This window comes from Lemur catta, chromosome 12 (genome assembly GCF_020740605.2).
Source record: "Lemur catta isolate mLemCat1 chromosome 12, mLemCat1.pri, whole genome shotgun sequence".
NCBI lineage: Eukaryota > Metazoa > Chordata > Mammalia > Primates > Lemuridae > Lemur > Lemur catta.
In genome coordinates, this window is record NC_059139.1 from 42,637,278 (window position 1) to 42,662,674 (window position 25,397).

Below are 25,397 nucleotides of genomic sequence, written 5' to 3' on the forward strand. Positions count from 1 at the left end.
CAAGAACCAGCTCCATCTCTTAGGCATGGATTCATAGTTACCAAGTTCACATGACTTATGTATATTGTAAGAATGCTGGAATGTTAATTTATAAGGGTAAATATAATGGTTCTTGGGCTTAGGCCCCTCAAAGTGCTTATTCCCTGCCTTGTAGACGATTGAGCAAAATAGTTAAGAACACAGGTTCTAAAGGCAGACTTCTGGGTTTGGATCTCAGTTATTCCACTTACTACCTTTGTGATCTCGGACAAGTTACTGAACTTCTCCGTTCTTCAGTTTTCACATCTCTAGATGTGAGTGAAAATTAGTCCTACCTCATAGGACTAATGAAAATTAAACTGTTGCTTAAAGTGTATTAAACACTTAGTCAGTGTTAGCAGTTGTTACTCACTTTTGGGTTGACCTCTGGGGACTATCATGGTATAGAAGAAGACATGTTAGATGGCTTAAACAATTAAAGCCATGGGGCTAAGCTGGGCTGATGCATGTGGTTTATTATTTTATTATTTTATTTGTTTAAGGCTGGTCAAGTGAAGAGGGGAGTGGAGAAAGGAACAAAGGAATCTGTAACTGGTTGTATCGATTAGTTGTAAACACCACTGCGCTCAGACCAACCAGTGCGTGTGGTTTTGACGGTTGGTCTGGAGCCCTGGAATCAGCCGGGTGCAGCCCCTCGCGTGCTGCTGCACGTTCTTGTTGCCCATATGAAGCCCTTGGCCAGTGCTTGGGTGGGTACTTTGAACTTGTAGTCATGAAGCTTTTGTTTTTCTGTTTCAAAAAGCCGACTAGTTACCCTTGTTATTGGTATAGTCTTTCTATAACTGGATTATTATTTACATTTACTGTCAAGTTTTGCTGCCTTAGAAATAGCCTCTTTAGCTCTTGCATAATTTTAGTGTTTTGATTTTAGGAGGTAATTCTGTGGACAGTCTTATGCTTCTTGTTCGAAGATTCTGAGGGAAAGTGTAGACTGACGTTCCAAGTATGAAAGCATATATGCATGAGAGAATGTGTATAAGAGAGAAAGGCCAAATATCTTATTGTGATTGCTAATATTTATAAGGTACTTGCTGTGTACCAGGCACTATATGATAGTTTCTTTGCATACCTTATCTCATTGAATCTCTACATAGCCCTCTATAGTAGTTGATATTCTTATCCCAATTCTGCAATCAGTACATTGAAGCTTAGGGAGGTTAGAATTTGAAACCTGTTCTACCAGTGGTAAGTCCATGTATTTCATGACTGCATTCTCCTAGGGAACAGCCAGTCCATTAAATCTAAACCAGAACTCTCTCTTCCTTTTTGGAATGAAATTATTATTGACAGAATTATTGTTAATAGTAGGTGTAACTACTTCGTGTAAGAACTAGTTAAATGTATAATATCTATATGTCTGGTGCACATCTCTAACTTTAAATGTGCCCTGGTTGTGAGAGCTACATGACTCCCTTCTTAGGCTCAGTTTGCCACTAATCGGTGGTGCTACCTTGGCAAGTTACTGCATCTTTTCCAGACCTAAAATTCTCTTACTCAACCCATAGATGCCAACAGCAAGAAGCATTCATTACCCAGACTGAATACTGAGCAACTTAAAGGCCAGCATCTTCTGGTATCTCCCCAGCCCTCCTGTCTTTAGCAACAGCATTGGTTTCTTGCGGCCAGTTTCATCTTTGCAAAATGAGAGAATGACTAAGAAAACATCAGTGAATGCAAATGAGAAAAGAAAAGACATCTGTCAAGTTAATTAAGGGAAAACATTCCTTTGACCTCTTGTTTTTTGTGCTTTTCACCAAGGTGGGCAATTCTTCTCTCCTTGGAGGCTACTTCCCTTTCATGTTAGCAACAAATAGCAGGGGACCGAGTACCAAAGCATGGGATAAACACACAACTAATTTTAATATCCATTTGGCAGTTTTCCTGTTGCTTCTCCATTTAGGAAACATTTTCTTCTCCTTCTGCCCATTATCACAGCTTTGACGTTCATGTCATTAACAGAATGTCATTTTGCAAGATACTGAATTAGGAGCAGCTAGCACCAAAACATACTGAACAGAAAGATACTGGCTCTTTGCCACATGACTTTTCCTCACAGAAAAGAACAAAGTGGAGCTGCGATGTCGCTTTTCCATGTTTGTATGTTTGTGTTCCCATTGTGGAGGCACATGGAGTCGGGGACGGTTCACTTGTGGGCAGGGCATTATGCCAAACTGCTATGTAAAAGCGAAATGCGTTAGAGCTGGGAGGTGTTAAATAGTCATACTGTTCATTCTGGGCTTGAAATGAATTTCTGCTGAGTGTCATAAAAGGAGATTCAGTGGTCATGGAGGCAAACTCTCTCCCTTTTGTGGGTCAGAAAAACGTGGTCCCGGAGTCCTTGGAACCAGAAGGAAGGAACAGAGCCTTTTATTTTTATGGGTAGCATTTATTAGCTAAATTATACTAATAGACTAAAATAGATTCACCAAATTAAATATTTCTAGGTGTAACAAGTTACACTAAGATTTAATTTCTGTATGGAGAAGGCTAGATTAAGTAAAGCTATATTATACTAGTTCAGCTGTTGTGTGTATATCCAAATAAGTTTTGGGTATAAGAACATCTCCCAGTCTAGCTTTCTGAAGCCAATAACCATTTCATTACAATAATAAAAATGGGAGATGAGGTATAGGAGAAAGAAGTTAATAGTACAATATTACTGTGTTATTTCCAAAAAGGAAGTTCAGAACCTTAGATGGAAGATGTTGCATTTACTCTGGTTCAGGGTTGCCACCACTGTCTAGGGCCTTTTTAAGATTTATTTCCTCATTACTGGCCAATTAAGAATAATCCAATGCCATTAAATTGATTCAAGTCATTTTAGAGCAGGACTTTGAACTTGGTTTTTTGCTGCTTAGAAAAAGATATATCAGATTGTGACTTTGTACTTTGTATTGAGTATGAATCATGAAGTTAAGAAAAAAACAACTTGTTTATGTCACATTCATCTCCCCTATACACACGCCCTTGTAAAGTAGAGGGTTAGAAAAACATTAGTTTGTGTTTTGTTTATTTTTCCTTAATTCCCCAATATGTCTATAGACTTGTCTTTGGTCCCTCGCCACAACAGCCTTGTGAATAGCCAACAGCTTGGATGTCTGTGTCGTAGGTATTTGATCCTGACCTTTCTCCCAAGTGTAAAATTGGCTCCACCACCTCCACCCCTCCCCCGACTTTCCAACTTTGCCACTTTGATGTCCCAGCCCTAGGTAGGCCCAGCCAAGTGATAGCAGCTCCAACCTTGCAGGGACCATTTGAGTTTTGAATGACTTCGGACAACCTTTGGACCAGGAATAGCCCTTAAACAGTTTCCCAAGATACAGCACATGCCTCTAAGCTCTTAGGTCACAGATAATTGAAGTCCCCAGAACTCTCTTCCCACCCATCTCAAGTAGGAACATTCTTTATTGTGTGTCTGATCTTTGGACTGTTGTACTAGTCTTAAATCCAAAAGCCATCTCCATCATTGACTCTCCCAACCCCTAAGGGCCCTCATATAAATAGATGGCCTGCTTTGATGATTTAGGATTTGGGGGCTGGGCATGTAGGCTAGCTACCTCTTATAAAATTAACAGGTATTGAGACATAGGCTCCTCTCACTTTAATTACTTTTTACTTCTCAACATTTTTAGCAGTTGACTTTACCCTGCTACTATAAATCCCATCATATTATTCCTGGTTTCTACTGACTTTGATCATTGTGCCATGTCCTGTCTTTTAATTAGACTGATGATCCCATTGTAATTTTATTCAGAATGGTATGTATCTTGGTTTTTTCAGTAAGATGTTTCATAGCATGCATCCAGCACCACAGACGTTGTCAGTTCTTTGTGTTTTCTTCGTTATATACATGGTCTTAATCAATTCAGCAGTATTAGACTATATTATAATATCATCTTAGATCAGTTTAGTCTTACAAATTAGTCTGTTTGTCCTTTTCTATATTTTTCTGGGTATCTCAAGGAATTTGTCACCCACTCCTAGATTGTAAACTCCACATACAATCTCAGGTAATGTTATTGAGTGAAAGAGTGGCCACAGAGTGACACTATGTTTGCCAGGATTACTGTGACACAACAAGGTGAATGTCAGCCACCAATCTGTCACGTGCTAATAATCTGACACATGTCATTAATTGAGGCATGACTGTGTTAGGCAAATCACTGAGATTAAGAGATTAGTTAGAGAAATTCTATGAAACTGATAGATAATTTGCAATACATAGTATATACTATAAAATTGTACTGTTTATTTGCGAAAATATGTTTAAAAGCTGAGTGGAAATTTATCTCACATTTCAGATGACAACAAATTTTTGTTAGTATCTCTCTTCCAGATTCTGCCTTAGCATATAGTTATCTGTGAATCAGTCTTATCTCTTCTTTCATACTGGAAACACTTTGAGAATGTCTTCATTTTCTTATCTCCCACAGTACTTTGTGGAATAGACACTCCGTAAATGTTTGTTACAGTGGATAGTGCCTTCCTGATATCTGAATGTTCAGCTATCTCTCTTTTCCTCTATGAAGACAGAAAATTGGGCCAGATCTCACTGTGGGCTTACCTTAATGGATTAGATATATTTCCAAGAAGTACTGTGTAAGGTAATACATATATTTTCCTCTTGACTTTCCTCAGAATTTTTGAAAGCTTAATAGACCTAGCTATTGTAATTAGCCTAAGTTTTTTTTTGTTCACACGTGAAAACAATATGAGCAACCATTCATTCTCATTATAATTGATGCCTTTAAAAAAGTATTTCTGCTAATGGAAAAGTAACGTTCAAGTATCAGGCCAATAATATCAATAGTTAAATCCCAGATAATTATGAACTGGGTCATTATGTTGGTATAAATATGCAAAGGCCTGAGGTACTCATGCTTGTTAGTTACCTCGATATCAGCACTTTATATTTCTCTAGGTTTTTTTTTTTTTTGGAGGCTATGCAAAAGAGCATGGACTGGTATAAAACATTTGCATTGAATTTTGGAGCCATGTGTATACAAATTAATTTTTAAAATAAAATACTATCTTTTAAAGAAGAATCACAGGAGATGAGCATGCATTCGGGGTACACATCTGCTTACTTTCCTAACTGGTCTTCCTGCTTCCTCCTTTGGCTATTTCAGTGTAGCCACCAGAATGATTCTCTTTAAACAAAAGTCAATTTATGTTCAAAACCTTCCAACAGGGCCGGGCGCGGTGGCTCACACCTGTAATCCTAGCCCTCTGGGAGGCCGAGGCGGGTGGATCGCTTGAGGTCAGGAGTTCGAGACCAGCCTGAGTGAGACCCCGTCTCTACTAAAAATAAAAATAAATTATCTGGCCAACTAAAAATATATATAGAAAAAATTAGCTGGACATGGTGGCGCATGCCTGTAGTCCCAGCTACTCAGGAGGCTGAGGCAGAAGGATCGCTTAAGCCCAGGAGTTTGGGGTTGCTGTAAGCTTGGCTGACGCCACGGCACTCACTCTAGCCCGGGCAACAAAGTGAGACTCTGTCTCAAAAAAAAAAAAAAAAAAAAAAAAAAACCTTCCAACAGCTTCCTTTTTCACTCAGACTCCCACTGTGGCCTGCAGAATGCCACAGGTCTGCCTCCTGCCATCTCTCTGCCATCCTCCCTGGCTCCGTTCCAGTGCTGGGGCACTCCTGCCTCAGGGCCTTGGCTCTTGCTGTGTGCTCCTCCTGCAGTCTCTGGTCTTCTCAGATCTCGCCTGTCCTGACCACCTATTTAAAATTGTGATACCCCACACCTGTACTCCCTGTCCTACTTGCTGCATTATGTTTTCTCCATCACCATCTCACATAGTTCACATTTTACTAATTTATTGTGTTTATTCTCTGCTTTCCCCTCCGGAATGTAAGCCCCTTGAGGGCAGAGATTTTTGTTCATTTTGAATAGTGTCTAAGCATGTCTTAGGCATTCAGAAAGTAGCTTGTTGAATGAACTAATAAAACCTGGAGGGGACCTTGATTTTTATGGGCTCAGGGGAGACACTGGCAAGTTCCTTAAGTTCACGTAAGTAACAAAGCCATGTGACAGAGGCAGAGATATCAAAGCTTTGTTTTCTGCTGCCTTCTAAGGAGGAATAGTGCTTATCCAGCCAGCTACTAGGTGTGGTCATGTGCTGTTCAGAAAATGTGGTAGAGATGTAGATTTGAAGATGTGCACAGAAAGGGTTGATTTTCATGAGAAAAACAAAGTTATTTCTGGGAGAAGAAAATAGAATGAAGGCAGAGATAAAGATATCCAGGTGAGGCCACCATAAGCAGGATTTGGAGAAGAGGAGTCCAAAGAAGATTTTAAGGAAGATTTGCTTTATGTTGCATGATATAATTTTTCTTTCAAATACAGCTTCTTATTAAAAAGACATTTTTCAAGGCTTCTGCAATCAGATTTACAAATGCACAGAATTCTAGATATTTAACGTTGCAAAGAGGAAAAAAATGTCCGTGATGTGTAATTTTAGTCCACTTAAGAATTCTAAAATTTGCTTCAAATGAATATTCTATAAAAGGAATGAATTAGACCCATATTTATGTTGCCATGGTTAAATCTCAAAAACATAATGTTGAGTGGAAAAAAGTTACAGAATATCTATAATATATAGTGTGTGCTAAAGTGTAATTTATCCAAAAGTCAAAAACATGACTGCCATACAAATATAAACTGAACATGTATCCAAGATTTTATTTAACTTATTAATTACTGAGGGCAGTGGTAACATTAGAACAGGTTCAAAGAGATTTTTTAAAAACAGACGTGGATATATAGACAATCAGGAATTAAGAAATGAATTTGTTCATAGATGCAAAACTGGTTTATATCTTGTAGGACAATGATATTAAATATTTGAGGTCATCTTTCAATGACCTTCCCATAGGGTGGATGTCAGTTGCCTCTTTACCAGATAAAATTCGTTTACATTATTGCAGACAAGAGTCATTTGTATTACTACCAGTTTTCTACAATGTAACTTCGACTCCTACAGAATTTTAAAGTAGCCTAATCAATAGAAAGACAATGAAATGTGTATATCTTTATGAGAATCAGGTAATTCCAGGAAGGTCCAGTGTACAAAGGCCAGCAAGCCACTAAAAAGAGGCCATTGATTTCTTTTGCACAATTCCAAGTATTTATCAATCTCTCCTGATAATTGATACCACTAGTGAAAATGTAAAACCACACACATATACTGTTCATTATACATGTACATATGCTGCAGTACCAAGAATGAATGGGAAAGCTACAAGCCATAATTCATTCTCCTAGTAGTTGCCTGGTTGGGGAGTGGAAAATGTTACTGGTTTGGATGTCATTGGATACATTTCATTCTATCTGTAATGTCTGTATATGTATTTTAAAGATTAGAAACAGTCTGAGGCCACGCCGCCCTGAAGGCACCCGATCTCGTCTGATCTGGGAAGCTAAGATTAGAAACAGATGACATAGTTGTTTGTTCCATGGTGGTGAGAATTATTGCATTAATTTTTCTATTTTTTTTAAAATTTTTTGGACCAAAAAAACAAGTTTCTGACTATTTCTCCAATCTGGTCCAACCCTTTCATTTTAAAGGTATGGAAACAGAAGCCTACCTGGTGTATAATATTTATTTAGCAATACCACATTAGCTGGATGATTTTTGCCTCCTGGTCATGCAATTTCCTCTGTCTCAGCCTTCTCCTTTGTTTAAGGAATATTCAAATGTTCATATTCTATTAAGGTATTAGGAAATAGTTAGCAGATGTTCATGTACGGTATAGCTTTGGTCTATAATCAGTCTTCTGTGCAAATTTATCAAATTTTTCATGACGATGAAGTAATAAATGGTAGCCTAGCTTTCCAGATTGCTGGGGCTCTTCTTATTCAGTTCGTTGTATAATATTATTACTGCCCCTCAATGATGGTTACTCATATGCTGTACTGTTACCTTTTCGAGTCAGCTGTGAATAGAAAAATTACTGCCTGTTGGGGTTTCCCCTTCTCAGAGGTCTTGTCATGAGCAGACATGGTCAGAATTTATGTCTCCAAGTAAATGTAATTTAAAATTAAGCTGAATTTCAGCTACTCAGAACAATTGCAAAAAACTGCAGCCCAGTGGGCCTCACAGCTTTTAGAGACCTGGTAGGGAATGGTTAAGAGGTTCTTCTGCTAGGAGACAAGTGACAGACTCAGATGAGAAATATTTGCAGATCCCACCATGAGTTTCTTATGGAGCCCTGAGCATAAGGACAATTTAGGCAGAAATGTAATGTGGGTGCTTTAGACCAAAAATACATGCACCGCCTTCCCTTCCCCTCCTTCAGCTCAGTAGCCCATATTCCTCTTTGTCCCTCACCCAGAGTCGGGCTCGACCTTAGATGATGAAATGCAAGATCCTTCTGTTTATCTTCCTGGCAGATGGGAGGTGCCCTTGGCGGTAATTAACAGGTCAAGAAGCTCCTTGTGAAACTGTTTTGGTGATGGTGACAATGAACTCGGGGAGCAGGAGTGGTGCCCTGTTTAAGCCTCACTTCACCTGCCTGAGCGAAAACCATGCAGACAATATAACTTCCTGGTGGTGGCCTCATGTCACTCTAAACATCACCTGACTGCTCATCCAGCTGTGATGCTGACACATACAGTGTTCTGTCTCCACCTACTTGCCTCCCAGCCCTCAGGGGCAGCCAGTCCCCACTGTTACCACCCGTTCACTTTCCCACTCTTCTCAGACCCCAGGCCCGCAGTCAGCAGGGTGCATTTCTTGTGCTGTGTTTGTGTGAGTTGTCTGCCTCCTAGTTGCCCCTAGCTAGACCTTTCCAGGGAGGAACCAAACGAGTGAAGTAAAAAGAAATGTTTACCTGTGAACATCAGCCCATCCTCATCCATTTTCCATCTTTGCCTTTGTCTCAAGTTGTATATGGCTGTCTTCTGGGACCAAATTCTGATTTTGCAAGTAAAGAATCTGGCTGTACCATTGTGTTAATAGAACAATAGTAGTCACCTTCCAAATTCAGAGAACAAACCCAGCACGTTATCCACAGGAAAAGGAAGTTTTCCATGTGTGGCTTCAACCGGAGAACTGAGAGGAGGAAGTACCTTGTGGGAAGGAGGTATTCCTGTGTTCGGCCTTCAGACTGGAGCACAGGTGCGGTGAATGGCTTCTGTTTCTTCTTGAAGAATGAAGTCAAAAGAATGCACTTGGCGATGGAATAGATGAAACTTGAGTTCCTGATTCTTCTTCAGTTTCATTTTTGCAGTCATATATCTGTGCCCCTTTAGGCTAAAAACTAGAGATAACTCTTTATAAGATCAAATGCTTAGATGAGGATGAATTATAAACAAGTTAAGGGATTTCTGATACAGGAGAAGTGGTGTCCCTGTTTTACCTGGTTGGACAGCACCTGTTTTTCCCCTTGGCGGCTCTTCTGGAAAAAAAGCAAAGCAGAATCAACTTAGTCATGCAGTGAAAAGGAAGAAAGCTTTATTTTGCCCAAAAGGAAATGTTTCCGCTGTTTTGTCACTTTATGGATTAAATGAGTAGTAGGTGTAGTCACAAACACCTGGGGAGCCTGCCTAACATTTGGCTGCCATGAACTTCTCCTTTCTTGGGCAGGAAAACCTGGTGTTACCTCATGACAGAGAGGTCAGCTCAGCATTTTGCACCAATGTCATTATTAACGTGAGCAGTGCCAGGTGCTGTGGCAATCTAAGTGGCATATATTCATAGTTCCTGCCCCCCCAAAAAAAACCCTGGAGTTTTCTTACTGTGAAGTTAGTGCAGATTTTAATTCACTTATTGAGAATCAGGTACCTAGAGGAACAAGATTAGGTGACTGTCAGAGATACCAGAAGCTGGTAGCATCCAGATTCGATGACTGTTCCCTGTCGTACCTTGGAAAACTTATCTACAGAGTATCTCAATAGAGTCCCAGGATTTCAAAAGTATTACTGTATATCAAGATCTAGATATTTTGGGATTAAATGGAGTGTAAAATGCCCCCTTACTGTCAAGAGTGTTAGCAACAAATTCATTTGTGAGGCTAAGATCCTACTTCATAAGTATAGAGATTTATTTTGTGTACACATGGAAATCTGTCTTGTCCTGTGTTTTACCATCTCTGGTTTTGCCATATTGGTGGCATTTCATGTTTAAAGTTTCTTCTTTGATCGTTGTGAGAGATTCTTTCAAGAAAGTTCAAAGTCTGTGATAATTTTAATACCATCTATAGCTTCATGGTGAAGATAAAGAGGTTAGAGGAGATGCTTGCAGTTATGAACTGTGCTTTACTTGTTCCTGGCATTTGTCAATAAGCTATGTCTCCAATAATTATATACTACCAGTACCTTAAATATGGTAAACTGTTCAAATTCTGAGGCAATTTGTTTTGAACTTGTCTTCTTTTAACTTGCTCATGTATTCATAGATGATGTAGCCTATGTTTTCTTTCACTCTACATTGCATTCATAATGAATCATCTGTTTGTAAGGATTACAAATCTTTATAGAGAAGTAGGCAAGCACAGGATATGTGTAATATAAACCTGTTTGTGTATTGACCAGACAGTATATTTCATTTTGGAGTTTTATGTAGACATTGATTTTTTTGAATCACATTTTTTAAATCGCTTTTCCACCATTTTGATAGACTTTAAATAATAGATACAATTGTGAGGTTTTTTGTTTGTGTTTTTCTTTAATTGTTTTAAATCTAAATTGTTGACTATTTTGCTTGTTGTGGTCGTATACTAGTCATTCTATGTTTCTTTGGAAAATTCAATATTTTAAGGTTTTCTTTCAGAAATATTTTCTAAATTTAGTTTTAAATAAGTCATCATATTTCACTGATATCCCTAGGTAAGATACTCATTAGATTACTATTTGTATTGGCACACATTTCTTATTTTACTTACATGTATAAACATTAATAATTATGTTGATCTTTATAAATGATGTAGATCAAATACTAAATATGAAGAAAATATAAATAACAGTCTTGTAATACCTGAATTTCAGTTAATTTGCTTAAATAACTTGGGTAAGATTTCCAGGATAGAAATCTGTCATTTATAATTTCTTTTATGAACATCAGCAAGTTAATATATTTAGTATTCCTATATTGAAATGAAAGGAGACATTAATTTGAATTAACACTAAGTACATTATACAGTATCTTTTAAAAGCAATGAGACTATTTGACTTAATGATCATGAATTTAATAGGTCGAATACATTTCTTCATAGGTGAGTTGGTAATACCACAATCTACCTTCATAATTAAGTATCAAGGGTCTATTCTCATTTAACAGCTTCTTTAAGGCTGAGTAAACATGATCTTAATTAAACTCACAGATAATGCTAGAGCATGTTGATTGCTGCAGTAAGGAAAATGAAATGATTCAGCCTGACCTTAAGAAATGATAAATATGAGAATGTTCACAAATGATGATAAGCAGCAAACATCTGAGAGGAGATCAACTCCCAAGTCAATAGTTCTGAAAGAAACTGGGTTTTGGTTTTGAAATGTGATATTTGAATATTTAGAAATGTTCCTTTGAAATATTTTACAGAAACCCTGAAATATGTCAGGTCACTGTACCTAATTTAAAAGTCAGGTGAAAATTCCTGTTTCAGGAAGCTGGTATAGTAGAGGTCTGTCTCGGATTAAGAAGACATTGCGACCAACTCTTACTGGTGGCTGAGGGTAGCACGGTGTAGGAGGACAGGGTCACAGAGCCCTGACCCTTGCTGTAGGTAAATTAAATGAGATAACTTGCTAGTTTTTATCACCACCACCCCCATTTTCTGACTACTGTACTGATAACAGAGACTGAAGTGCCAATCTGTGTTGAAGAAAAGCAAATTAAGATAGTATCCACTTCACCATCTACTGGTTTTGTCTTTGCCTTATTCTTGGAGGCTTGTGAAAGTTACCTGGATGGAAATGAAATTAGCCATTTTATAACTCCCTACTAGCAGAAACAGGAAAAGAAATAGCTGCCTGTGCCCATATCTACCAGTTGATTTCTACTCACTGGGTACTCAGTAAAACCAGCAGCTAGCATGCTTGTGAAAAAGGACCATTGCTATAATTTTAATATACTGGAAACTGTTTTTATGATCCCCAAACATTTACCTTAAAAAGGAATTTATGAATGCCGTATATAAGATGAAAAATGAATGAGTGGTGAAATACATTTATCTTAGGCATCAGCTGTTCTCTTGACAAAAGGCTGAAATATGAAATTTGTCTAAATAATTAGATTTTTAATTAGTGCATCATTGTAAGATTAATGTCATTGTGCTTCATTGCATGTAATTTTGTATTAGTAATTTTATGTCAACAAAGATGCTACCTGTGGTTTGCCGATTTGAATCATTAATTTATCACTTGTATGCATGGCATGTCACATATTTGCAGTCAAGAGCTAAAAGAAGGTAATTGATTATCGTTCCACCGGTGGTGAGGAATATTGGTGGTGTTATGCTATATGAATACATTATATTTTCTAATATTCAAGAGGCAGGCACCCCTCAAATATTAGTGAATGCATAATAATTTGCGGTAATGTTAACAACAGCATCAGCAGATAGGTTGTTCAACCTAGTCTGTGCCTACGTTGAACATGCTTGAACATTGTTGATACTATATTCTCTTTTTAAATCTTTCTTTTTTCTTTCCTTTTGACAGTTGCCGAACAAGCAACCGGAAAAGCTTGATAGGCAATGGGCAGTCACCAGCGTTGCCTCGACCGCACTCACCTCTCTCTGCTCATGCAGGTAATTTTTTCTTTTTGTTTTTAAAATAATTCATGCATTTTGAGATGCAGGTGTGTTTTCACAGCTTATCTTGGTTTTCTTGTCGTTTTATCACTAAGTTGTTCTTTCTTATAGGTTAACTGACCCAAACCTTATCCTCTGTTTGAGTGATTAGACTTTGACCTGAGGAATTCCTTCTTATATGGGATCCTTTTTCAAATATTTGTTTCTCGATTTCTAAATTTTTGGATGATGCAAGACATGGTTTTCATGTTCGGAATACGTTTGGGAAATGTAGACGTGATAATTCACATGAAGAGGGTTAGTGTTAAAAACAGTTCAGCATGTTTCTCCCTAAAAGTGAACTTGTCTGATACTTTGTGATAGCCACTGTAGGGAGGAAGTAGATTCAAGAGATGAGGCTCTTGGTTTCAAGTACTTTGTAGAATTATAAGGAAGGTAGAGCCATATTGTAAAAACTATACAATGAAGACTGCTTTGTATGCTATTGTTTTTTTTTTTTTTTTTCCCCCAAAGTTCTATCCAAGCTGAGGCAGAGAGAAGGGTTAATTTCAATCAGGAAAATCTGGGAGAGTTTAAAGGAGCCATTTGCCCAAGATGTTGAAAGATGACCAAGACTTTGGTAGGTGGAAATGGGATGACAGAAAGGAAATGCCCCTGTATGGCAGGTGAAGAGAGTGGAAGGGGTTTTGACTTTGAATGCCTTTTAAGGATTTTGAGGTGGATCTGTGTTTTGGAGAGGCATCTTCAAGACTGTGGAGAATGATGGGGTGAAAGGATAAACAGTTAGCCCTACTTTCATTGTACTCTTGTGAAAACCCTAAATTGACACTGATGTACTCACAAGTGATCTTGATTGCATCTTCCCAGAAGGCAGCCCTTGAGCTCACGGAGGCTCTCAATTCAGACCGTGTGTTATCTGTTATATGTTTGGGAGGAAGAAAGAAGAGAGAGGTAGTTGTTCCTTTGGAATGAAATTTTATTTTCCTCATAGTAATAAATAAAAGCTGGTATAGTAAAAAAGGTAAAAGATAAATTGATAAAATTATGGTATTGTCAAATGACTGCTAACATCCCAAAATGCCTCTTCCAGGTAAAACTTCAGAGAAGCTCTTGCACACATGAAGACAAGTTCTAGACCACTCATAGCAGTATCATTTATAATAGCTAAAGATTTGAAACAACCGCAATGCCAGTTAGAAAATGGATAAATGAAGTGTGGTGCAGTCATACACAGAACACTGTGCACATAGAAAACCAGTAAACCAGCACTGTATGTGTCTTCATGGATGAAACTCAAATATATTGTTGGACAACAAAAGCAAGTCACAAAAGAATATTACATAAATGTTTTATATAAAGTTAACATGCTACATACAATATTTTGTTTAGGGATATATATATATAAATATAAGGTACATAATATGTTATAATTATGTTCTATGTATTAATTATAAAATACATTATATATATTATATGTGTTAACAGCCTAAAGGAAAACATGGTAATCCTAAAGACCAGTTTCATGAGAGTAGTTATCGCTGAGAGAGTGAGTGTGAAGGGGATATAACTGGGGAGAGAGGGGGAAGCAGTAGGAATACTATGTTTCCAAAGCTGTATGATGAGTATACACTATTTATATTATTACTATCTATATTTTTGAGATTTTTATTACATCCTTCTCATAGTAGTAAAACCCCACAGAGGGCCAAGCAAGGCCAAATACCTCACTTGGAGTCTGGAATTATATCTTTATAAATAATCTTTACATTCCTCCAGCCCCCAACATGCTGCCTGGCAGTATATACTATAATAGATGCTAGTGAATGATGAGTTCTATTTTTTACATATAATTCAATAGTGATTAAAAAACTTAATCTTACTCCTCTTTGTGGTGTTTTATAGTAATTTCACTGTCCTTTATGTGCCCGTTGATTAGTCTTTTATTGCTGTGATATTCTTCAGTTCTAATATTGAGAAGAGAGCAAATGTGGTTAAGACTTTAATGATCCTTTTAATTATTTTTCTTTTCTCTAATAGACTTAGCTTAAATTCTTTTCCCTTCAACATTAATTTAGCATTTAATAAGAGAAGTGGGCAGAGAGAAGCCTGTCATTCAGGTTTTGAGAGTATTTTTACTTGTGTTACTGAGCCAACAGGTTGTTATTTACTCAGAGGCAGGAGAAATCTGTCAGACTTTTTGTGAGAAATAGCATTTATCACAGTCTGGTAGGTTCCTATTTCTATGTAAAAGAAGAAGAAAATGTGAAATAAACGACCAGTCCTCATGTCATGATAATGTGCAATGCCTCCTCACGCACCATGCCTTCTGCCTCTTCCTTTCTGCTGCTGCATTCTCTAGCCCGTGTTTGATACACAGAGTGCCAGGTGAGGGTTCCTAGATGTCCCCATGAAAAACAAGACCATCTCAATGCTTCTTAACCTAAGAGTTAAAGTTACACATTCAGTTTTTCTTAGGTAGGCATTATATAAGCCTGGCCACTCATCACTGATGCTTGAATTTATACCCATGAAATGCATCAGTAGAGATGAAGACATTAATTCATTTGTGTAGGTGTGTCAGTGGTGTTCTGTGGAAAAAGACATTTTGGCATACCTGGTGCCCTGGAGCATGTCTTCGCAAGCAAAATAGTGTTTGTGGCGAGCCCAGGATTCCTAAAAGAATAGTAAACTGGACAGTTCCATTTAAAAAAAAAAAAAGTAAAGAAGTCACAGAAAGTCACAGGCTCCTAGTTCCAGAAAGATTCTAAGCATGAAAAATAATCCAGAAGTCTCAAAGGAAAAGACTAGTGTATCTCTCCTAAAGTAAAAATTTCTGTATAATAAACAAAAGCAAAAGAAATCAAAGTGTGAAAAATATTTTTGTGCCCGTAACTGAGTGCCCATCTAATTTCCTTAATATACAAAGAGTTTGTGTAAATTGATATGAAATGGTGAATGCACCAATAGAAAAATGGACAAAAGATGTAACTAGCATGTCCTAGAACAAAAATGGCCAGCAGAAATACATGAAATGCTGCTTCTTTGCAATCATAAAAGAATTGTGAACCAGTATAATGAGATGGTATCAATCACCTAGGATAGTGCCAAAATCATTTTTCAGTTGATAAGATATAATGATTACAAAGATATGGGGAAGCAGTCCTTTTCCCATAATAAATAAAAAATGTTGCTGTGAATTAGTTACAACCATTCTTGTTAGTGGTTTGCAGTATTGGTTAAAATTTCAAATGCATTTGGTCCAGCAAATCCATATAAACTAATTTATGTTACTCATATTCTCATAGAATAACAAAATCATAAGTATAGCATGGCTTGCAAGCAGCAAATGGAAAGGTAAGTTGTTGCCAGTTTTCTATTTAATTTGTCCTTGAATAATGGACTGGTTAAGTAAATAATGATTCAGGGATATAATCCGGCACTACATGGTGGTTGTAAAGAATGAGGGTGGGCTTTTTTGTGTTGGTATTGGAAAGATGCGAAGAGACATTGTTAAGTGAAAAAATGCATATTGTAATTTTGTATATGGGTGTGTTTAGAGTGTATGCACACACTTGTGTATTCATGCATATTTATGGGGAATTTTTGGAAAAAGAAAGGAGAAACTGTTAACAGTGTTTATCTCTGGGGAATAAAAAGGTAGGGAAATTAGCATATAGAGCTTTTATAATAAACATAAGGTTCCAAAAATAAAACCAAAAGAAAAGAAAATAACATCTGCAGTAGTTTTCTACTGCTGAGTATAAATTACCCACAGTTTGCTGGCTTAAAACAACATGCATTCATTAATCTTGTAGTTCTGTGGGCATAAGTCTGGACAGGTTAGCCTGGGTTCTCTGCTCTGGGTATCATAGGCCAAAATCATGGTGTTGGTTGGGCTGTGCTCTTATCTGGAGGCTGGGAAAGAATCCACTTTCAAGCCCATGCAGGTGTAGACAGATTCAGATCCTTGCCTTGGTAGGACTGGGGTCCCTGTTTTCATCTTCGAGAGGCGGCCCTCTGCCATCCTCCAGCCAGCAGTGGCATATACAGTCATTTTCATGCTTTAAATCTCCGACTACTCCTTTCATCAGCCAGAGAAAACCCCTTCTAAAAAAGGGCTCATTTGTTTGGGTGAGGCCTACTGACAAAATCTCTGTATTTTAAGGTCAGGTGCCTTAGGACTTCAGTTACAGCTGAAAAACCCCTTCATACTAGTACCTAGAGTCATATTTGATTGAATAACTAGGGGATTAGAATCTTGGGGAGACCACCTTCAGGATTCTGCCTACCACCGTATCTCTTCCATGTTGTATTTTGATTCATGTGGATGAAGGTAGGAACTCTAATAAGAGTGATACTTACCGAGAAGAGTCACAGAGGAGGAGGGTATGAGTAACTGAAACTCAGTGTCCTCAGGCTTTTAAAGTCCTAAGGTATTGGCCGCAATACCTGTCTTTTTGTGTCTTCAGAAGTTGTTTTACTGGGAATTTTCAGGGGACTACTTTGATTCATTTATAAGAGGATTTCTATAAGGAAAAATGGAAAGGAGTTTCACTATTGGGCAACCCTAGGAATTATTAAAGATGAGAAATATCCTAAATTTCTATATCTATTAATATATATATAAATTTTGGTTACAAAGGGACTTCATTTCTTAAGGATTAGTCACCACCGTATTTGACACAGCTCTGTTCTGACTGTATTAGGGAAGCCTATGGGGGTTGAGTAACAAAACACAACATTCCAAATCCCACTATTCAAAATGAATCACGGGGAACCTTTTGTTGCACATACATTCATTATATTCCCTGCGTCTGCCTCCCCACCCTCTCCCATGGGGCTTTGGATTAACAAGTACAACCCAGTTTATAAATGAAGGTGGTTTCCAAGGAGGAGCTATAGGACAACATGTACATTTTTAAAAATAAAATGTTCATTATTTCAGAAAATTCTGAGGACCTTCCACTTTTGAACTTGTTTTGGAGTTTCTTTTTGAGCTACGCATGAAAATTGTCTCACCAGTTTACAACTTGCTTACCTTGCATTTGAGCTATGTCAATTCCACTCACCTGGAATTGTGTGACTCATTCATCAGATGGGACACTCAATTGGATATGGGGGTAAAGACAGTGGTTTTACAAACAGGCATGTTAATGCAAAGAATTGAAAGTTAATAGCCTGGCAAGGAGGTAGAGATAGGAAAAAATGAACAAGGTGGACTGGTGAATTCAAAGAAGGCAGTATGGGATACAATAGGTGCTAAGTAAGGATTCCAGTGTGCCAGACATATTCCTGGAAGCATCATTGGGTGATAACCCAGTGGCATCCTTGATACCAGCAAGAAACTTCATACTAATCCATTGCTGCCAGACTGTAAACTTGGAAGATGTGTAGTTGGGCAGTAAGGGATTTACTAAACGTAAAACCCGAAGTTTTGGCCCACAATGCCAACCAAATACTTACTCTGTTTACCAGCACACATATGACCATGTGTCATTTTAAGGATATGGTAAAATTTTACAAGAACTTTTGCAAGCTGTGTTCCTGTGACTCTATCTTTCAGGCTGGTTTGCTTAAAATGGGATTCTTCTGATTATAACAGTAAAGCTAATAGTTTGTAGGAAATATGAGAAATTTCATGAAACATGTAAATCCACTATAAACCTACTACTCAGAGATAACCCCTGTTAACAGTTTATTGTATCTCTTTAGTCTTTTTTTCCCCTGTATATATTGTGTGTGCATGTATGTGTCTCTCCCTGAAATGCCTATGTGGAAAATTTTATTCCCTTGTTGCCACCATTGAATATTACAGTTTTTAAGATTCCATCAACATAAGTCAAACATAATATCTTAGTATTTGTAATGTGCATATTTTATTACAATGGAATTTAGGCATTTTCCATACTCATTTACCATTTGTATCTCTTATTATTTATCTATTTTTAGTCATGATCCCTCTCTTTTGTTTAACTTTTAATCTTATTGATTTGTAAGAAATGAGATTGATATTAATCTTTTGTAATCTCACCAACATTCTTTTCCAATTTGCCATTTCTCTTTTTACAATAGTGGTTTTTGACTAATAGAAGTTGTTATTTTTCTCATTTTTAATTTTTTTGTGGTCCCCTCTCTTAGTCTTTTTCTTTCCTAATTCTCCTTTTTTCTTGTTTTGTGTAGTCATCATGTGGTTTCGTGTTTTTTTAACAAGACTGGTCTTGCTCTAAGAATTGCCTGCTCTGATCTCAGTTTCCTCTTCCTTCTTTATGTTTGACAAGTTTAGTATCAGTGACACATTCTTTACCTTCTCGCACTCTTAATCTGTCTGTATAGGGTGATGGTTTTCCCAAGTAGTGAGCAAGTTTTTGAACAAAAGAGTTTTTCTGAATCCTTCTAAAACTTTATAGGTGAGCCTACAAAAGAGGGAAGATTGTAAGCCAAGCAGGCATTAAAACAGTTATTCTGAACTCCCCAGACTCTTGGAGAATTTACAGATATATTTCTGCTCAGATGTTTGTGGTACTGTCAGATTTTCATGTAGCACACAAAGGGGAGGCCGTCATTGTGAATTTTAGCTTGCGGGTGAGAGCAACTTAGTCAATAGAGATGAATGATCTTTAGGTACCAGTGAAAGATTTCTGCTTAGATAAGGGGAGACTGGGGACATAGCCCTGAGTGTGGAATAGTGCCTTTGTTTCATTTATTTTGTGACTTTCATTCGAAAGGCCTCAGCAGGTTTTTCGTGCTTGAGATATTATTTACGAAACTGTTGGAACCTGCTTTATAGATCTTTAATGAAAATGTTCATTGAGCAAGGCAGTGGCCTCCTTTGGCAGCATGGACATAATAGTACGAGATAAATAGTTCCTTTGCTTCTTTATTTTTGGGGCATAGGACAAAGCAAGATTATGTGCCCAGGGAGTCATAGCAAGTTGATTGTTAGCCCTAATAGGAATTAAGTTTTCTGGTACCCCATATAACCACTCTTTCTTTAATATAAACTTTCTTTTTTTACTCCAAAGGGATCACTGACAGGATCATCCATTGTCCTTTTTTTCTAATTATAAGGCAATCTCTCCAAAATCAACTTAAACTTGTAAAACCTTGTCTTCAATCTAGAGGGCCTTGCTGTCCTCCTCGTGAAGTGTCAGTTTATGTTGGTGAAAATAGGCAAATCATATGGCTAAACTTTATCTAGTTGATTGGCTTGGTCAGCCTTGGGTGAAGCATCACCTTGGAATCATCTAATTTTATTAGAACCTTCTTCAGTGGGCCCCAAGACCAAATCTCTTAATCTAGTGTGTGTGTCTGAGCTATGTCATTTCACAATGCATCTGTTCTGGGATTTCAAGTATTTTGTTAATCATTTTTTCCGCATTACGGAGAATACTGTCTTTAAAAGAGAAAAAAAAACCCAACTCAGTATTTAGTTTTTATTTTTTTGACCTCAGCCTTTGTGTAATTGCCAATTGTTGGCTTGCGTAATGACACATCTTGCCCTTCCTGCTTAAGGAAAAGAATGATAAAATCAGATGGACTGACGTCATTCGGTGTGTTTTCCTGGTTTTTGGTATTGCTTTGTGTTAAATCACTAATCGGGTGTATATACCAACATCATTAGTCTTTGTTAATTCCTTTATGCAGATCCATCTGCCCTGTTACCTGTATTTGTCACTTTGGCCCTTTGAGAAGACTGTAACGTTTCTGTGTAACCTATTCCTAATAATAATCTAATGACTGACATCTTTCCCTATTTCCCTAATCTCTCAGTGTAAGAGAATTTAATCAGAGTGGCTTTATCTTTTTATTCTCTCCTTCATTATAAATTAAAGCTATTGGAAGCTGACACCCAAATTTAATTTTAAAGATGCTCCCCTGTGTCAACAAAGTGGTACTAACTTTAAAAAAAAAAACCAAAAAAAAAAAAAAAAAAAACCGTGGGCCCCCTGGACAGGAATCCAGGAAGATTTTACTCCCCATTCATCCAGAAGGGTTCTTCATTTTTTTTAATCAAAATTTTCTAGCATTTTTGTTGTGTTTATGTATCAACTATGGATTTTCTTTAGGTAGGTTTGGTTGTTGAAGTACCAGTTGGATCTTAATTATATACTTTTCAAGTTAAAATTGACCATACTTAATGATAGATTGGGTGTGGGGTGAGAGTTGATCAAAGGTGGCTTCCAGATGGCAGGGTGGAAGGGGGGGCATTTACCAAGATGAGAGAGGCAAGAAAAACAGATCTGAAGTCATGCTTAAGAGTTCACTTCGCTGCATATTGGGTCTTACTGGCCACGAGACAGCTAAGGGACATAAATAGGCAGTTGTATATAGGTCTGAAACTTGGAGGTCAAGTCTGCCCTGGCAATATCAGTTTCAAAGCCATTAATTCACATTTAAAACCTTGGGAGGGGGAGAAATCACTGAAGGGGGAGAGTTTGGAGCGAGAAGACAGAGCCTGGGGCTTGGGCCTACATTGCCAGCATTTTGAGGTCCTGAGAGGACAAATGGCCAGCAAGAAACTGAGAAGCAGCAACCAGAGAGGCAGGAGGGAAAGAGGGGAATTCAGTGTCATAGAATCCAAGAGAAGACGGGGCTCCCAGAAGGAGGGATAGGTAAACTTTACCGTCAAGTCAGCAAGTCTTATCAAGCACTCCATAAATGTTTGTTAAAAGAGTAAATAACTGTTTATATAGAAATGCCTGTAGCCTCATTTAACTCTTAGGACCAAAAATGCAGCATATGCCCTGATGTTAGGCAAGGTTTCCTTTCCCCCCAAAGAGGGAGTCTTTTTAAACACTGAAGTACTTACAAAACCCACGTAGTATATTATCTTATTTACTTTATTATAAAAGTAGTTTTAGCAAAGCTTTCATTTACCTTGCCCACGACATAATCCGTTTCAACTGTTGCTAAAAGCTGTGAGAGGGTGCTATTATTTTTCCAACTCTTTAATAATTTAAGTTGCTAAGGTGATGCTGATACACAACCTCCCAAGTCCAGAGAGAGGTCAAAGAGAGCAGTGCTCCACCTAAATTAAGGAAATCTGAAATTTTCAATTTTTGATAGAAAATAGACATTGGGAATTCTCAAGGTGACTTTTTCTGTGAGAAAAGAGATTCTTACAAATTTTGGAGGGGAAAAAACTCTTGAAAAACTTGGAGTCTCAGAATAGCGAGTTTTCTTAAAATTTCAGTTATTGAGATAGGAGAATCTTTTTAATTTCAAATTTTATAAAATATTACAACTGGAAGTTAAAATAATTGGTTTATCAGCTTTGTCTACTTTTGGATTAGACATTGTCAGGTTTAAGTCTGATACAGAATATAACTATATGTTTCATTATTTTAAATATATGTATAATTAAGTAGTATAAATGACGTGTATTATCAGATATGTTCTAAATCCCTAAAAGTTTATATATTCAAATTGGGAAAAAATAAACTTTTGTGATCTGCTAGTTGAAAACAGTTGTCATCTGTCCAGGGTTGCTTTTGTTCTAAGACATGAAAATGATCACTTAGAAAGTAAAAAGTACATTTAAAATCCTTACTATCATTTCTCTCCTCACCCTGGAGGTTTTCAGAACCTGATGGTCTCAGACTGGACAGCCTCAGTGACTGTCACAGTGGCTTTGGTTCCTCTGATTGTACAGTGGTTGTCACTCACTCTTCACCGGTTTACCCCAGGTTGTCTTTGAATTTGAGTTATAAATCCTCAGCTGTATGTAAATATCTAGTCTTCCTTAGGCGGGAAGAGAGTGTGTGGATTTGTGTCACAGACAAACTGTTCCACAGAGATGAAAGAACTCAGGCAGGGGCTGTTAGCACGGGGACAGGCCAGCCATCTGCCTTCAGTGCCCAGTGCTGCCAATAGAAGTCTCAGCACAACCCAAGTGGCCCGTATCCGTACCCATTAAGCAACTTGTAAGGGACGTTTCAAAGTCTACATCTTAAATTCAAATATGTATGCTAAAGAGCATTTTTCTTTTTGGCACATTTAAATATTATGTACAGCAATGCCATCTCTCTCTTTGAACTTCCTCACGCTGGCGTAATTACGATTTCAGCTTTAATGATGCTTTAACGCAGATTTTTGTGTTTACTGCAGCCGTGTATGAGTACTTCTCTACAAAAGCCGTGTAAACTACAGGCTTTTTAAGTTGTAAGCTTTTATGTTAGGAGTAACAGTGGGTAATTACAGAGCTTGTCAGGAAATGTTACAGTGTATACACACTGTGGTACCATCAGTTTAGAGAGTTCAGCTGGGGGGAGGAGGGGAGCATTGACGTTGGTAGCGTATTTTGGTTTCCCTAGACTAGGGAGGAGAAAGGTGAAGAAAATTTAGAAGAATATAAGAAAAGTCATATAGTTTTAAGAGTAAGAAATGATCTTTGCTTAAAAAACTGAAATATTTTAGGTTTTTTTTAATGTGTTTTCAAAAACTACTTTTTTCTGTTTATAAAAGCTGTACATGTTCAGTGTCAAAAGTTTGGAAAATACAAGAAAGTATAAAGAATATAAAAATCTATATTCTTATTCATTACTCAAAATTAACTACTTAACATTTTGAGTATATGTCTAAATATGTATATTGTATATGTCTATTATATTTATAATTAAACTTGTAGGTCAAACATAATTTATACACATATATTTGTATATACATGTATAAATATGTAATCATAGATATTGTGTCTAGATCATTTTCTTTGGGTATTATATTTTGAATATTTTTATGTCATTAAATTTTTTTCCTTAATGCTTTTAACAGATATAAAATATTCTATTTTATAAGAATGCCATAACTATTATACTTAACCTTAATGGACATTTTGGCTGTTACTAGTTTTTTTGTTCTTATAAGTAATGTTGTAGTGAATAGCATTATACATGAATCTTTGTGATGAACTCTGATTAGTTTATCAACTTAATCTGGGGAAGTATTCTTTAAAGTATTGGTGTTTTATTGTCCTGTATTTGTGTTGTTGGCCCTCCATTATTGTCTGACTTAGTTGTGAAGCCTTCAAAGCCAGAGATTGTGTCCACAGGAAATACTCTTTAATGCTTGCTGCAAATGACATTTAATAAGCATCAAGAATGTGTTGTGTAGGCACCAAAATAACTTTACACGTATCCAAGTACATCCAGGTGTGTTCTCTCCAGCTCAAACAATAGTTATTTGTATTAGGCTTCCAGGAACTTTGTTACCCACTAACATCATGGTGACCTGGTGATGTTAGTGAGATGAATGAAGAAGGAACTGTTGCATCAGGCTGCAGAGCTGTCACACTTGCGTTCCATGTTGAGCACTAGACTCTAGTGTAGAAACCTCCGGCTACTGTGTAACGCAGGAATTCTGCTACTTGAACGCCTTTCATTTTGAGATTGGCAGCAACTGATCTTGTACTAAATGGTGTATGTAATAAAACTGAACTTAGGGTAAAGGATCTGGACTTTAGCACAGCTCTACCACGTCTCAGCAGTGCTACTATGGGCAAGTCACTTCTGAATCTCAACCTCCTCATCTGTTAAATGGAAATAAAACTTGCTCTTGCAAATTTTTTTATCATACGATCGTTTAAATGTGAAAGTGCTTGCAGTATCATAAAGTACAACAACATTGTGAGGTTTAAGAAACTACCAAAGTATTAAAACCAATCTGAATTTTTAACTTAACTGGAAAGGATACCATAGTGTGTAAATATGGAGCTAATAAGAACACAGGCTTGTTGGGGTCTCCAAGTGGGTTGCTGACAATCAATGTGGCGTTCATGTAATAGTCTCTGCTGGGACGCACATGCAGTAGTCTGTGATATCTTCATTTCAGCCTACCAGACTTTGGAGTTTGCTCCACTGGGGCACTTCCTCTGGTTTAGAGCTGATTTTGGAAATTAGTAACATTAAAAAAAAAAAAAATCAACTCCAGTGAATCAGAATGACAGCAGTTTAGAGGGCCTGCCTCAGTGATAGGAAGTGGTAGGGATGATCTGGTAGTGGGATTCATAGCCCCCCACCTCCCTTTGCTTCATTCAGCTAAAGAAGTTCAACCTGTCACATTCCGAGCTAGGGAGGAATCTCTGGAATCCAGCCCTGAAGATGCCTTCTGCAGGAATCAAGGAAGACCTGGAACATGTCCAGAGTGAGCTTTGATGCACTCTTCTCTCTGGGGCCTCAACACAGTGTCTAGATGAATGGGTTTTCTTCATTTATATTTCTTCTGTCCTATTCTATCAAAGAACTTGGTTCCTCCACCTGAAGTGGGTGACAATAGCGGGGAGGGAACTTCACTTTTCAAAAAAGAAATATGTGTGTTTACAGGCATTTTGTTGGTATATTTATCATTTAGGGGATGTTTTAAAAATAGGAAAAAATTCTAGTATTTTAGGGATAAACTATATTGCTGTGGGACATCAAAAGAGTAGTCAGGAGATGAGCAGGGTCATGTAAGCTAACAGGTCCCCATGTGACATGTGATAAAATCAGGTGAAGAATGGTCAGCAGGAAATGGCACCTCCCTGGGAAACACATGGGATGAGAGAGAGAAACTTTCTAGCCATTTTGATGAAAACTGTGCATCTCCTGACTAATCCAATGAC

At 37.5% G+C, this 25,397-nt stretch overlaps 1 protein-coding gene across 3 annotated transcripts in view; it reads left to right on the forward strand.

The window, feature by feature from the left end:
* The window catches only part of LOC123648507 (microtubule-associated serine/threonine-protein kinase 4-like), a 152,025-nt gene that overhangs the window by 36,791 nt on the left and 89,837 nt on the right, over positions 1-25,397 (forward strand). For 2 of the 3 annotated variants that reach the window (XM_045566371.1, XM_045566372.1), the window contains exon 2: positions 12,711-12,799. The exons of the other annotated variant lie outside the window; for it this stretch is intronic. In XM_045566371.1, coding sequence (XP_045422327.1) covers positions 12,711-12,799 — 89 coding nt within the window. The remainder of the gene's footprint in view (positions 1-12,710; positions 12,800-25,397) is intronic. 3 annotated transcript variants of the gene reach the window in all.